The sequence below is a fragment of the Desmodus rotundus genome, chromosome 7, assembly GCF_022682495.2.
Source record: "Desmodus rotundus isolate HL8 chromosome 7, HLdesRot8A.1, whole genome shotgun sequence".
Classification (NCBI taxonomy): domain Eukaryota; kingdom Metazoa; phylum Chordata; class Mammalia; order Chiroptera; family Phyllostomidae; genus Desmodus; species Desmodus rotundus.
Window position 1 is genome coordinate 98,773,283 of NC_071393.1, and position 14,787 is coordinate 98,788,069.

At 44.9% G+C, this 14,787-nt stretch overlaps 2 protein-coding genes across 11 annotated transcripts in view; one reads left to right on the forward strand and one right to left on the reverse strand.

The window, feature by feature from the left end:
* ABHD12B (abhydrolase domain containing 12B) overlaps positions 1-14,787 on the forward strand; it is a 58,860-nt gene that overhangs the window by 31,950 nt on the left and 12,123 nt on the right. For 4 of the 6 annotated variants that reach the window (XM_053928307.2, XM_053928308.2, XM_053928309.2 and 1 more), the window contains 7 exons: positions 4,654-4,781; positions 5,686-5,788; positions 7,682-7,801; positions 9,394-9,424; positions 11,815-11,860; positions 12,030-12,159; positions 12,592-12,629. In XM_053928307.2, the coding sequence (XP_053784282.1) occupies positions 4,654-4,781; positions 5,686-5,788; positions 7,682-7,801; positions 9,394-9,424; positions 11,815-11,860; positions 12,030-12,159; positions 12,592-12,629 (596 nt within the window). Of the gene's footprint in view, positions 1-272; positions 392-3,650; positions 3,882-4,653; positions 4,782-5,685; positions 5,789-7,681; positions 7,802-9,393; positions 9,425-11,814; positions 11,861-12,029; positions 12,160-12,591; positions 12,630-14,787 lie in introns of those variants that run through there. The other 2 variants (XM_045201475.2, XM_024567529.3) reach the window with 2 other exon arrangements.
* PYGL (glycogen phosphorylase L) overlaps positions 1-14,787 on the reverse strand; it is a 70,251-nt gene that overhangs the window by 7,046 nt on the left and 48,418 nt on the right. The window contains exon 21 of one of the 5 annotated variants that reach the window (XM_053928305.2): positions 190-361. The exons of 1 other annotated variant lie outside the window; for it this stretch is intronic. In XM_053928305.2, coding sequence (XP_053784280.1) covers positions 205-361 — 157 coding nt within the window. In that variant the 3' untranslated portion in view covers positions 190-204. Of the gene's footprint in view, positions 1-189; positions 362-4,792; positions 5,084-6,740; positions 6,799-10,244; positions 10,456-14,787 lie in introns of those variants that run through there. 3 more of the 5 variants (XM_045201472.3, XM_024567528.4, XM_045201469.3) reach the window with 3 other exon arrangements.

Consider the following 14,787-nt stretch of genomic DNA (forward strand, 5'->3'; position numbering starts at 1 on the left):
AAATACACAAATGTATAAAATAAAATAGAAAATACAATTGTGCACAGCTCATTAATCGTGAGTATGGGAAACCTGTTTCTATTACACTGTGTGTGCGTGGAGGGGTGGTGCCCTCGGGCAGCCCTAAGTCCACCCTCAGGCCACGTCCTGCTCCTGCGGTGGGGTCGGCCACCTTGGTCTCCCCACCCGGCAGGCTTGTGGTTGTCACCCTGCCAGGGTGCAGCCCGAACAGGACCGGAGGGCGGGCTGGACACCGTGGGGGCGGGCGGGGCGCGGCCCGAGGATCTCGGCAGCAGCTCCCACGGTGGCGGTTCTGGACACGACGCGGGATGGAGACCAACTCGGAGGACTGTGTGGCCGCCTGGTGGGACATGGTTGTGCGGAACGTGCGGTGAGTGTGCGCTGCCCGTGGCCAGGAGACCTGCCCACCCCGGGAGCCCAGGGACAGCTCGGGCTGCTCGGGGATGGGGCAGAGGGAGGGGCTGAGGGAAGAGCAAGGCTAGGTCCGGACCAAGGCGCAAAGGCCGGCTTTGGGGCCCGAGGGCAGGCACTGCAGCTGCTGCGGGGCGGGGCGGGGATAGGGGGGCGGGGGGAGGGGTGGGCTTCAGAGGCCCCAGAGCTCTGTGAACCCTCCGGGGCTCTTTGGATGCTGCCTTCTCTTCAGCCCCTACTCTGGCCGGCGAGACTCCCAGGTTTGATGTTTTAGGAGCTTAGATACCTTTGGAGCTTCTGAGCTAGAGATTCCAGAAAGATGGTTCAGGCCCCTATATCAATCTCTTACCTGCCTTGACTATTTTACTAATACGCAGGGTGGATTTAAAAATAATGACAGTGACAATAATAATCTATGCTGTAGTCTTGGATGGCATCCTTTTAGCTCAAGGGCCTATCAGGTAGATGGAAATGGGTGGAAGTCAGCTAGCTCCCAGAGTGTGGACTCTCTGGCACGTATTTAAAGAACAAACATCCTTCCACAATGCCGAAGGGGAATAGAACCTTGAAACTGTAACCTGGCATCTCCTGTGCCAAGGTCTTACATCCTTTAAATCTGAAATGTCTGTATCAATGAGTTTTTTCTTTTCTTCTTCCCATGAATCCTCGGCTTAAGCAATTATCTTAAACTATCTGAATCCACCAGCAGTATATTACCAGCCTTGCATGTAATGCAGCTAGGTATTGGCTGGAGAACCTGAACCCAAGAACCTGGGTATCTTGTTTTGGTTTATTGGTATAGGAAAGTATTGGCTTTTTTGTATGTCTTTGTTTTTGTTTAATTTTTTTTCTCATTATGAAATATCCAAGAATTGCGGCCAGACAAAGGTGACTTCACTTTAGAATGCCCGAGTGGCGAAGACAAACATCTGTTTCCTGTCTCCTTGTTCCTTCTGTAGCTCAGAGCAGGGAGCAGAGCACAGCTGCCCTCTGGCCCAGCAGTGCAGGCCCACGTCCCCTGCTGTGCTGGATCTGAACACCAGTCAGAACATCCTGACTCTTCCAACTTCCTGTTCCTGGGCACAACCTCCCGATAGGGTCCATTGCTCTAGGAAGGCTGGCACTTACTGTAGAGCTGATAGTTGATAATTTAGCATGCATTTGGCAGAGAATCAAAGATGCAGTTCATAACTCACTTTGCTGTTGATAGTGGAGTGGGAGATGGGGAGTTGGGGACCCTCTACTACTTGCCTTACTAATTACTAGAAATATAGGTCTCAAGAGAAGCTTCCTGAAGGAGTAAAATAATAGCGTATTTCTTTGAGCAGAAAATTACTGATCTAATTTAACGCGCTGAGGCTGAGGCCCAGAGCAGTATCCAGCATCCTGGGTCCCTTTTGCTTCTTGGAGCCAGGCTAGTTCAGGTCAGCACACATCGTGGAGGGCTTCCTGTGCGCCTTTCGTCTCAGTTTCATCCTGTTGATCAACAGTATTTATGGAGCTCAGCCCTGTGGCAGACGAGTGGAATGTAAGAGCAGCGTTATATGCCATGTGCTTCTCGTCGTCTGGGGCCTGGCATAAAGTTGGAAAGATAGGGCTATTGATGAGAAAACAACCAGACAACAATTAAAGGTCAAACTGTGGCTTTAATTATACTTAGTGAGAGGAGTGAAAAGAGAAGAAAGGTCACCATGGGAAGATCTGTCTAGAGAGGCTCTGACGAAGAGGAGACACTTGAGTGGATGGATGTGAAAGAAGGGGAGGATTTGGCTGGGAGGAAAGAAGAGGGGAGGACACAGATGTAACTTGCTGCTCGGTGACTAGTGCATGGCAGCTGAATGAATGGGCATGTTGGATCTTCAGTGTGTCTTAATATTTGGAACGGTTGTCTTGCCAAATGTGAAACTTGCACATCCCAAGGTGGGTTTGTAGACACCTCTGAGCATGAAGCACGAATGGTTTGCCCTGTGGCACCTCAGGTTCCACCAGGTTTCTCCAGTAAGAACCATCCAGTTGGGCTCTGTGGCCCCCGAGGGATGCTGTGCAGTTACAGACACATCTGATCAAAGGGCAGGCGCAGGAACACCAGAGCACCAAGGTGGCTGTTTGATGCGGCTGGCCGTTAGCAGGGAGTGGGCTGAAGCTGCGTCCTCTGCTCGAATAAGGTCTATTAGCCACTGGTGACTTCTGAGCCCCTACTGATGCAGGGGAAGTCAAACCGACAATCCCTGAGTTAAAAGAAGCTGCTGTGCACTCCAAGGGGTCCGGTCCCTCTGTTCTCCTCTCACAAAAGTGCCTTGAGCTATTTGAGAGAAGGGTCCTGCATGAATTATTCTTTAAAAATGGGAACATATTTCCTTCTACTGCCTCTGCCTCCCAAGCACCCTGCTACCTTCAAAGATAACTTAGCAGGAGCCTAACAGGCAGGGTAGCCTGAGTTCTGAGAGTCAGGAGAATGAAAGCTGGGGCCAGCCAGCTTGAAGGAAGCAGAAGAATTCAGATTGTGTTCAGTTCTGCCCGTTTTGGCTTGATCTGTGGCTCAAAGTGACTTTTCTGGGTTTTGATGTTTTATCTCTAAAATCAGAACAACAATGTCCTCTCCTTCCTACCACCTTCAGCCTATTTTAAAGTATTATGCAACAGGCATTTTCATTTCTTTTTTGCTGATTTCGTGAGTGGGCAATTGCCCGTATCTGATGTATTCGAATACCTATTCATTACCCTTAGCCCACATAGCTTTTCCACTCTCTGAGAACTGCTGGGATTCATCAGAGACTCATTATCCTCTCCCTTCATGCCTCTTCCAAGCATATATAAGCACGCTGACTTTTAAGTTATTAACACTTGAGGGAAAATTTTTTAGAGGTCTTTCTTTGATACTTTGGTATCCGAAGGCTCCTGAGAACACAGGAGCAGGAAGAGGGGAGAAAGTAGGAGGAGGAACGGACCCTGAGGGTGGCAAGGGTGCCGAAAGGAAGAAGGGGGTCCTGAAACAACCTTCTGTGGGAGCTGTATTTTGCCAGAGACCAGCCTTGTCCTTGGGGTTCACTTTTGCTTGCATGGGTGGCACGGGGAGCACCAGGGGCGTGACAGTGCACGGGAGAGCATCGCAGAACTGGGGTCAGACAGACCTGGGTGCTTGTGGCCCTGCTGCTCACTGGTTGTGGGGCCTTGGGAAGATTACTTAACTTTTCAGTCTTCTCATTTGCCAAGTATAGGTAATAAAAGCTACCTTCTCAACTGCCTTTGGTCTGCTAGCAAAATCAAGGCAGAGGAAACAGTTTGTCAAAAACGCTTTTCAGCCCCCAACCTCACAATTTGATTACACTGAGCAGTCTTCACACTGACTGCCCACAAGAGGGACAGGGGTTTATTGAATGGATGATGTGGACAAAGAACTGGAAGCAGGAGTGTTCACACTGGCCTCCTGTATCCCTCGCTTCTCAAAGGTAAGAGACTCTCAACCTTCCCGAGAGATGTGACACAGTGACATTAGTGACGCCTCATGGAAAACTCATAACTGGTCTGTGGATGGCTCCCAGTCTAGTGGTTCGTGTCACGGGGACAGTAGGATAAACCCTATGTGCATGGCCCCACTGTGTCCCTCCCTGACCAGGCCCAGCCCCGCTGTCACCAACCTCCAGATCCCCTCATTCCCCACCCTGCTTCACGGCGCCTCTCAGCAGGGATGTCACATCAGAAGTGGTGGTTTTCTCTTACTGGCTCATTTCTTCCTAAGACCCAGTCAGAAGGGTGGTGATCTGATGTTCATTTGCCTAATGCTTTAGACTAATAATAATAACGATAATAATAATAGGTAACACACACAGCACCGAATTAGGATATAGTTAAAAACTGTGGCAACTGTTATATTGATTCCTGGTTCCTGATGACTTCAGGGTCCTCCTATGGGGCTGCTGTGAGAGAATGAGCCTGACTCTGGTGCATCTGTGTCCCCTCCCTGCCTGTCCTGGCCCTCTTGGGGTTTTTCTGCAGCTGGTTGGGGCCCCGCCTTCTTGCTCTCCTCCTGTTTCTCCCTTAGTGCCTGCCCAGTCTTGATCTGCCCTAATTACATACACTTTTGTAAATACTTAAAGGCCAAGTTACTGGTAATTCCCTGTGTTAGTGTCTGAAACTTGACTTGGACCTTAAGAGAAAACAAACCGAGACAAAACCCGGACTGATTCCTGAATACCTTGTTTGTTTCACAATATCTTGCAGGTCTGTTCCACAGCACTGCGAAACACTCGGAAGGGAAATTGCCACGCAGTACCGCAGCTTTACTAGTAAATCGTTAAAAGAACACATTTTCCCTCCTCTGATGAACATGCTAATTTATTTTAATTTTTGTAAGTATATACCCTTCATGAATCTGCCCATATATTTTCCCCAAATAAAGAACTCACTGCCCTTAACATTGTGGCACAATGAAAAATAGACGTTGGTTATAAAATTGTGGCTATTGTTAAATGGTCTGAAACCAGTTTACCATTGGCTTTGGGGCCTAGCATGAGTCCTCCTTGCAATCTGTTGGAGACAGAAAAACATGGCCTTGTGGGAAGGGTTCCAATTCAGGAGCTCAGTCTTCAAATCAGCTGTTAATGTGGGTGTTTTACTGCCTGTTGAAATCTGTTTCACTTCCTCTTCTTACCTATATTCCAAGAGACAGAGACAGAGAGAGGGAGCGAGCAAGAGAGAGATAGAGAGAGATAGAGAGAGAGAGAGAAATGCTGGTGGTAGAACTCTATTTTCCCATGTCTTTTCTACTGAGTGCTGTGCTAGTCAATGTACTACGTGGCCCTTCTAGGACATGAGTAATGCTCTCCCCAGCATGTCCCCAGGTGCATGTTTGTCCTGGACATTTCATGGCTTATGGCTAATAATTAGGTTTCACTTTAAAAAGTAACACTTGAAAGCAGCAGAACACTTGTCACCTGTTGCTAGGTCCTCTTATCTACTCAGGGGAACTGTCTCCATTGCTTTTAGCTTGAGGTAAGCGTAAGGATTGAATAAACTCTATTATGAACTACCTACCACACACTGGTACTATTTGAAAATCTAGCTTTAGAATTTTTTTGGCCAATTCTTCTGTAGGCTAGTCTTAGTTTATAAAATAAAATAATTTGCTAAGAACTTAGTGTAGTAGCTTGAAGCTCAGAAACATGTTAACCATGAGGTTAATTACTTTTTTTGAATGTGAGTAAGAAGCCTGGAATTTGATTCTGGGAGTTGATAATGATTTCTACTTTCCAGTCAAAGCACCATTTCTTGTGGATTTAAAGAAACCAGAGTCAAAGATGCCTCGCACAGTGAACTTCTATATCAGAGTTGAACCTGGGGTGGTTCTGGGAGTCTGGTGAGTGCACTGATTGGACACTGGGTTGCTTGGTGAACTGGGTTTTCATGTTACAAGGGTGAGGATGAGCAGGGCTGAGCCACTTGCCTGTGGAGAGGTTGGTGTTCCTCGGAGGCACCTGGAAGCTGTTCCATACACCTTTCATCTGTATTGATGTTTGACCTGCTTCATTTTGCTTTTCAGGAACTTTACTTTGGAGTGTGACAACTTCCAGGTGTTGCTCTGTGCTTTGGGCCTTTCACCAGGCCTAAAGGACCTGGTCCCGGCCCTTCCTCCTGACGTACTCCACACTACTCTCTCTACTCTGCTCCAGACCACTGGCCGCCTTGCACACCATGCCACACTTTCTGTCTACGTATAGGGGTGCCCATCCTTTTGGTGTCTCTGGGCCACACATTAAATACATTACAACATGTAATCACAAAAAGATCTCATAATATTTTAAGTAAATGTACGATGTTGTGTTGGGCCACATTCGTAACCATCCTGGGCCATATGTAGCCCACAGGCAGCCCGCAGGCTGTGGTTGGACACCCCAACTCTCTGTTCCCTGCGTTCCCGCCTTCTGTGTAATAACTGCCTGCTCACCATTTGGGTCTCCGATGGCTAATTTTCAGGGAAGCCTTTCCTCATCCCCATTTTAGGCATATGTTAATGGCAACCTGTGCTTGTCCTTCATGGCATTTATTCCCTCTGTAATTAAGTAATGTTTGTGCAATTATTTGGTTAGTGTTTGCTTTCCTTACAAGACTTTGTCTTCCATAAGTGACTTTGTTGGTGGGTCTTCATTACTTAGCACAGTGCTTGGCACTTAGTTATTCATACTTGTCAAATGAAGTCATGAGCATTCTATTGTCTCTTGCATGAGGCTTACCTCAGTATCTTCTGTTTCGTTCTATTACTTGTCCTTGGCTGCCAGTTTTCCAGTGCTGTTTTATATTTCATCTCTCTGAGTTTAAACATGTGATCATGGAATGTTTGGGACCCAATACGGATTCACAAACTTCTTCCTAAACAGCAGGGTACAGTTCAGCTAAGCATGTTGGAATTGGAAAATCGTTTTATTCTTTGCTCTCACCCCTTTGGTCCTTGGTTTGGTGAGTCACCTCCCTAGGGGTCAGCTTACCCAGCTAGCGGCGATGCCCGTCTTCACAGTCCAGAGGCCCTGGGGTTTTATGTCAGAGGACTGAAGACTTTTCATCATGTGGCCAGTTCTCCAAGTCACCTTAGGACATGCCATATGGCAGTGTTTATATTTTCAGGGTTGATTCACTGGTTTAACAAGGCGAAGGAACTGAAGCTCAGACAGATATCTACAATCACTAAGTCACTGGGTTTCTTGAAGAGAATAGCTGAGTTTCATGTTAAAGTTCTTTCCTCCTACCTAAACTGATTTCCCTTTACATTCCTTCCAACTTATCTGTTAAACCAAACCAATAGCACACAGCAAATATCTGTTATCTTTCACCGGTTTCCACTCAATGGACTGCATTTTGATGGATTGTACCCAGGAACTGCGGTGTTGGAAGATTATTAGGTGTGGGAGTCAGAAGGACTAAAAAAGTACATGGATAAAAGGCGCTGTCTCCATGCATGGGGAAGATGAGGCAGAACAATAGTGGTTTTCATTACCGGGTGCTTTGCAGTATTACATTTTGATGTTTACCATGTGTATGTACTACTCAGGTAATCATTTGTATATGTAAATTTATATAAAATATATTTATATAGACACAGTTACCTAGCTATCATCTATCTATCTATCTATCTATCTATCTATCTATCTGTCATCTACCTATCATCTATCTGGCATAAGGAGTGTTCCAGACTTTGGCAAGGATAGAGAAGTCTTCTCTCAGTCCATGTTTGTTAACAACTTGCCTTGCTCTTCAGGCACACGGTACCCATCTGCCGGTGGGAAGATGCTAAGGGGAAGGACCGTTGCTGGTATGAAGCAGCCCTTCAGGATGGCAACCCAATTATCGTTTATCTTCATGGCAGTGCAGAACACCGGTCAGTGCCTTCGCTTAGGTTTTTTTTTTTTTTTTTTTAAGAGAGAGACAGAGCCCTCTCAGCCTTGTGGGGGCGTGAAAGGCAAGGCTCGGTTTTCAACTCCATAAGATGCTTCCACGTATTTTTTTCCCTTGTTGAAATTTCATAATGTCCTGGTAGTATACTTCTCTTTAAAAAAAATCCATACATTTTATATGTAGAATAATGTGGATCCTTAACTGAGAGGGACACTAACTTTCAAAATTTAGATACTGGTTTCCAGGAGAGCAGTGGTTCCTTTACTACTCAGAGTGTCTGAAATGACAGATGGAACCCATGGGTGATGGGAAAGGGAACAGGCATGAAATATGGGCACAGGAAGAGCAACGTCCGTATCAATGCTGTTTTCACAAGAGTACATGAAGATTGTTTTATTCAGCGTGGACCCTATTAATTGGTGCGGTGGACTGCTACGAGAGATCACCTGGAATTCGACCAATTCTAGCCTAGAATACTGATGCATCGGCTTTGCTCTCCGTGGTCCCAGCCTTGCTTTGTAACGAAGACTGCCTCCCAGACGCCTGGCTCTCCTTTGATGTGCAGCTGCCAGAGCCTTCAGTGGGCTTGTGATTAGGGTGGCTGATGATGATCAGCTCTGACTGCCCCTTGTCAGCTTGGGGGAGGGGCGATATGCCTCACAGACCCACAGACCTGGCTTTGTCTCTGGAGGGTCACTTCAAACTAAGTGACAAGCCCTGGGATCTGCCCCTTGGCTCCCTTGCCTATGTCTCTTTTTCTCACTGTCTTTTTTCTGTCAGATGATGGCTTTCTCAAGCCTTGCCTTTGCTCAAGGGGCTTTCTTGAGGAGTCCATTTTAGAGTCATATTTACAGAGATTGCCTGTGAATTTAGCATTTTTCGGCATTGTTTAACATTGTTCTGATGGTGCAGACTTGGGCATGGTGCTACAATGCACTGATTTAAAGGGTCATGTGGGCCCCACCTTCATGCCTGCCCCTCTGTGTGAATCTGCTATCGCCCTCAGTTACTGCAGATTTACTAGCTCTGGGGTTAGCCCCAGCTTCCTCCTGTCCCCTGCCCAGAGGTCTCAGTTCCTGTCAGTAGTACTGAGCTGAAAGGAGGCCAAATGGGAGCTTGTTTTGGAAAAAAAAAATGTTTCTTGAACTTCCAGGAGTGTGAGTCTCTCTCCTTCCCTTCACCTTGCATTTGGTGGCACAGTGGACAGGCTCCAGGCAGATCTGAGTTTAGTGAGTGTGACTATAACATCCTTTGTTCTAAAAAGCCACTTTCTGGAACTTATTTTCCTTTAGCTTCTGAAAGTATCCTTAGAAATAAGTTTTGCTGCATAGAAGTGTAAGGAGACGGATTCAGATGCATATTCATCAAATGCTTATGGCGAGAAGCAGAGGAGCCCACAGGAGCGGGAGCCATCAGTCATTCTCCCTGACAGGCCCACTTCCCTTTCTCCAAGTTATTTCTCTAACCTGACGAAGAAACATGTGAGATCAGCTGCCAGCAGCATGATAGTGATTTTTATTGAATTTGTCATCCCAATTCCTAAATCTTGCTCTTTTTTTTTAACCTTTTCTACAGGGCAGCACCTCACAGGCTTAATCTAGTCCAGGTATGTCTGAAGGGGCCACAGGGCACCGATTTTATGTCTCCATTTATTCTCTTCTGGGCCGTGGCCTTAAGATCATCCTCAGCCTTCAGCGTGGGGAGAGCTCCCCAAGGTGGGTTTGGTGTCTGGGGCCCAGGCTCCCACGTGTGGACTTTCTTCCTGCTTTGACCTTGGGGCTTAAAATAGCTGTGAATATCTCTGAGTCCCAGAACACTTCCATGAATTTAGTGCCTTCATTAGCAGATGGAATTGAAGGTTTATTTATTTGCTTTTTCTGAGGGCCGGGGGCTGGGGGCTGGGGACTGGGTTGAGAGGACATATGAAGTGTGAAAGTCACTCCTATAAGAAACAACCTTTTTTGTTTCTAGGATAAAGACCTAGAATGTCTGTTTTTAAAAGTCACCTAGGCCCTGGCTTCAGCTCCATAAGGGGTTCTGCAGGGTGGGATGGTGGCCACACTTTGCTGTTCTCACGAGCCTGTTACATGACTCCAGTTTGTTGGGGCGGCCCCTGCATTTCCAAATGTGAGGGCGATGGTAGGCTTCCCACTTAACCATCTCTGACTTCTGATTCAGAGCTGGTCCAGCAAGCTCTCCGCGTATCCTCTCCCACATTCCAGCTGGGTCATTGTTTGCTGCAGGTGACCAGAAGGCTTGTCTGGTTACTGACCACAGGGCCTGATCTCTCCTCTCACGTGCCTGCTCCCACCTCAGCTTGTTCCTGATTAACAGTATTAGTGGGGCGCAGGATCCTGACAGGCCCAGAATCCCCAGCCCATTCTTTATCCTCCCTCCCTATTTCAGACAGGAAGCTCCTCTCTCCATCACTCACTGCCTTCTCAGAGCTGATTGGTGGAGTAGTGGGGCTGGATACAGTTTTGCCTGGGATGGTGATGCCTAGTCATTCTGGGGCCTGCTTTCCATCCTGCACCCCTCTCTCTGCACTTCCCACGTGGGATGGTGGTGAAGCTGATGTCTGTGAGAACACGTATTTTTTTCTCCTCCCACTCTTGGCAGAGCTGACTTGTATGTTCCCTGTGTGCACAGAAGGGAGAAGAGTTGGAGGTGTAGGTGTGAAAAGTGGCCAGATCATCCTTGTGGTAGTTGGGGTGGGTGGGGAAGGCATGAGAAGACTTCTCCCCTGGGCAGCTTCTGGATATCACCAGTCCCAGTCAACCCCTCCCAGCCTAACCATACTTCCTTAGCCCTTCATTTTCTCTCTTGCATAGGTGATTTCTTTTCAACAGAATTGCTATGGAAAACTTTAAGCATTTAGTTTATTCTCCTTTGGGAATTTTTTTCCTAGAGATAAATTCTTAGATTCTGTTGCTGTTGTTGTTCTTGAGCTGTATTGTCACATGGTCCTTCAATTTCCAGTGTCACAAACCACACACAAATGTTCCCATTTCCCTGGACGCTGAACTGCCCTGTTTCTTAGATAACTTTTTTTTGGTGTGAATGTAGTTTAAATAGATATTTAAAATAGATTATTTTCTCATTATTAGTTCAATTTGTATTTAAAAGTTCCTGATGAGAGTCAGCCACCCAATGTTTATGCTGTGGGAGAGGAAGCACAGTAAGTACTTGGACGTACTCAAGACCAGCTGTGAATCTGGGTTCTGCCTCCAGCCACGTGGGTGGCCGACCATGAACACATTGCTCCAACTCTCCGAGGCTCAGTTTCTCTGTCTGTTCAATGGGGACAATGCCTTCCTTAGAGGACTATTGTGAGGATTTAGTTGTAAAAGTGTCTGAACAGTAAATTTGCTCCTTTCCTCTCTCTTCTCTTTGTCTTTGTAATTCATTTCATTGAAAGTTACGTTTTTCATGGTCTGTCCTCATTTATCTACATGGGGCTTGGCAGTGGTTTGATTTAATCTATGATCTCTTTATTTTTTATTAATGTTAATTATTTTTTATTTAATATAATTATCACCCTATTATTTGATTGCCTCTACTACAATTCTGTGTAGAGTTCTTATTTTGAAGGGAATTCTTTACAAAAGACATTTACTATGTACCAAGATATTTTAATGTGTCATCTCATGTAATCGTCCAAAAATCCCGACAGCAGGGACTATTGTTTTTCACTTTTCAGAATAATATTTGCATATTTAAATATGAATGGCTTGCCCAGGGTCACAGAGCTGGTAAGTGGCAGAGCCACAATGTGGCCCAGGCTGTGTGACCCTGCTCTGCGGTGCTGCTTCCATCCCTTCCTTCCCATTGGGCCTGACCTTCCCAAGACTGAAGTCAAACACCAGATTTCCAAAATACATCTTTTGCCTACTTATTAAACCATCACAACTGGAGTTAAGGAGGTGCAGAGGAAGTTATACCACCTTTTCTGTTTACGCCTTCTAATGAAAATGATCATAGCTCTTTGCCATCTAGGTGCTGAGTGATGGTGGCTTTCATGTCTTGTCTGTTGACTACAGAGGTATGTGTTACAAGGGCAAAGAGGGAAAAATTGGGACAACTGTAACAGACCAAAAAAAATTACACCACAAAAAACCAAAAAACAGTGTACAAAGATTTTTCAAGAAGCAGGAGGCTTTTGATGACTCACTTTGGAGGTTGTGATACTGTTTGCCTTTCCTTGCTGCCAGGGTTCGGGGACTCTACAGGTAAGCCCACGGAGGCGGGACTGACTGCAGATGCTATTTGCGTCTATGAGTGGACTAAGGCAAGATGTGGTACCACCCCCGTGTGCCTCTGGGGCCACTCTCTGGGTACAGGGTAAGTAGGGTCTGAAGATGGGTCCTTCGCTGGGTCCTTGGGGCTTCGGGCAGCAGTGAGCACCAGGAGGGGCCATGATCGAGGAGTCAGGGACTCTTCTCCAGTTTCTTTCACTTCCTGCATGTGGCCAGAGCCCTGGCCTTCTCAGTGTGCCTGGTTTTCAAACAAGGGAGGGATCACTCAGCTCCATGGTTTCTGTGACACTGAAGCCCATTCCAGAACTCTCCTTGAGAGTTTTAAAAAAAGGAATTCTTAATTTAGGGTCAGTGGGACCCTTTGAAATGCTGTGCAAAATTGTGTGTCCATGTGCATTTCCTAACCAGAGCTTCCAGAGCTCTCATCAGATGCTTGTCCTGGGTGTCGCATTTTGTATTATTTACTTGACTGGTAAGTCACTGTTTCACATATATACCAACTTTCACTGCGTTACAGAGTTGCAACGAATGCTGCGAGAGCACTCGAAGAGAAAGGTACTGTGAGATGACTACATGGTATAATTTTCTGGCTTGAGGTGGGAAACTAAAAACAGTCAAGAGGCTATTGTGCACACTTTGAACAAAGAGATATCTAAAGCACCCCAACTTTAAGCCAGTTTCTGATAGTGTAACAAGCTTTTTTTCCTCTCTATTTAACATAGAAAATAGCTGTTTTTCAAGATTATGAAATTAAAAATAAATACAAAAGAAAGAATTAACATTACCTTTGAAAGAGCCCTCATTGTGAAGTGATAATGAATGTTATGGAGTAATTTGAATTACAGGAGAGGAAAATAATACAGTAAGAAATAATAGGCAGGGCTTGCTTTCTGCAGCCCTTCTTACATAATGTTTATGTCAGCATTTCTCAAAATGGGCCGAGAACTGCCTGGATCAGACCCTCCTGGGGTGCTTTTTTGAAAATACAGGTTTCCTGGATCTATTTTCGTGAACTGGAATCTCTGTGAATAGGACAAGGTGATTTTGATGTGCATCAAAAGCTTGCAATCTCTTGCGTCACATCTGAAACTTTACTTGGCAATACAGGTCAGGCTGAGTTAGGTAAACACTTTAAAGCAAGTCACCTGCTATTCACAACCTTAATTACTTATGTAAATAAACTAAACATTATTTCAATACTCCTCTAAGGTCTTATAGCTCTCTGTCACTTCCTTCACAGTGTTGACAATGCTATATTACATGAACTAAATTCTCACGAAAATGAATACTTCATTTCCTAGATAATGCAATGAACTTGGAATACTTTAATTCCATTTACATCCTCAGCTTATGAACTCTTGCCGTCATGTATTTTAATTTTCTCTATACACATTCTATAAAATATTATTTTTATGTTTTAAAGTCAATATTTAGATTTAATATATATATATTTTTTTGCTCTTTAGTAGTTTCAGTATTTCTCTGTTTCCATCTAGGATATTTGCTCTGCCTGTCTGTTGAAGAATTCTCTCAATTTTGATCTGAAAATGTCTTTATTTCATCTTCATTTTTGAAGGATATTTTCACTGGGCACAGAATTCTAGTAGTTTTATCTCAACACTTTGTTCTGGCTTTCACTGTTTCATTAGGAAGTCAGCTGCAGTCTTACTGCTGCTCCTTTGAAGATAAAGCTTGCTTTTTCTTCTGATTGCTCTTGAGATTTTCTTTTGGTCTTGGTTTTTCAGCAGTTCTACTGATTTTTCTAGGTGTGGGTTTCTTAGTACTTATTCTGCTAGGGGTTTATAGCACATCTGAACTCTGTGGCTTGGTGTTCATCTATTTTGGAAAATTGTTGGTCCTTGTATCTTCAATATTGTTCCTGCCTCTTTCGTCTTCTCTCCCTTTTCTGGGTTTTCCAGACTTTTTTCTCTTTGTGCTCTAGTTTAGATATTTTCTTTTGCTTTAGTTATACAGTTCACTAATTCTTTTCAGCTGATTCTAATCTGGTATTTAACTACTCTATTGATTTCATAATTTCAATTAAATTGTATTATTCAGTTCTGGAATTTCTATTTGATTACTTTTTATAGAATTTATAGTTTTCTTTTTTAAATATATTTTATTTGTTATCCTATTACAGTTGTCCCATTTTCTTTCTCTCCTTTATTTCCCTCCACCCTCCACCACCCCCACCAGCATTCCCCGCCTTAGTTCATATCCATGGATCATACATATTTTAAGTTCTTTGGCTTCTCCATTTCCTACACTATTCTTACCGCCCCTCCCCCCCCCCCCGCCGTCTATTTTGTACCTAACATTTAAGCTACTTATTCCCTGTACCACTTCCCCCATTCTCCCTCCTCCCCCACCCCGCTGATAACCCTCCATGTGATCTCCATTTCTGTGGTTCTGTTCCTATTCTAGTTGTTTGCTTAGTTTGTTTTTGTTTTAGGTTCAGTTGTTGATAGCTGTAAGTTTGTTGTCATTTTACTGTTTGTATTTTTGATCATCTTCTTTTTCTTAGATAAGTCCCTTGAACTTTTCATGTAATAAAGGCTTGGTGATGATGAACTCCTTTAACTTGACCTTATCTGGGAAGCACTTTATCTGCCCTTCCATTCTAAATGATAGCTTTGCTGGATAGAGTAATCTTGGATGTAGGTCCTTGCCTTTCATGACTTTGAATACTTCTTTCCAGCCCCTTCCTGCCTGT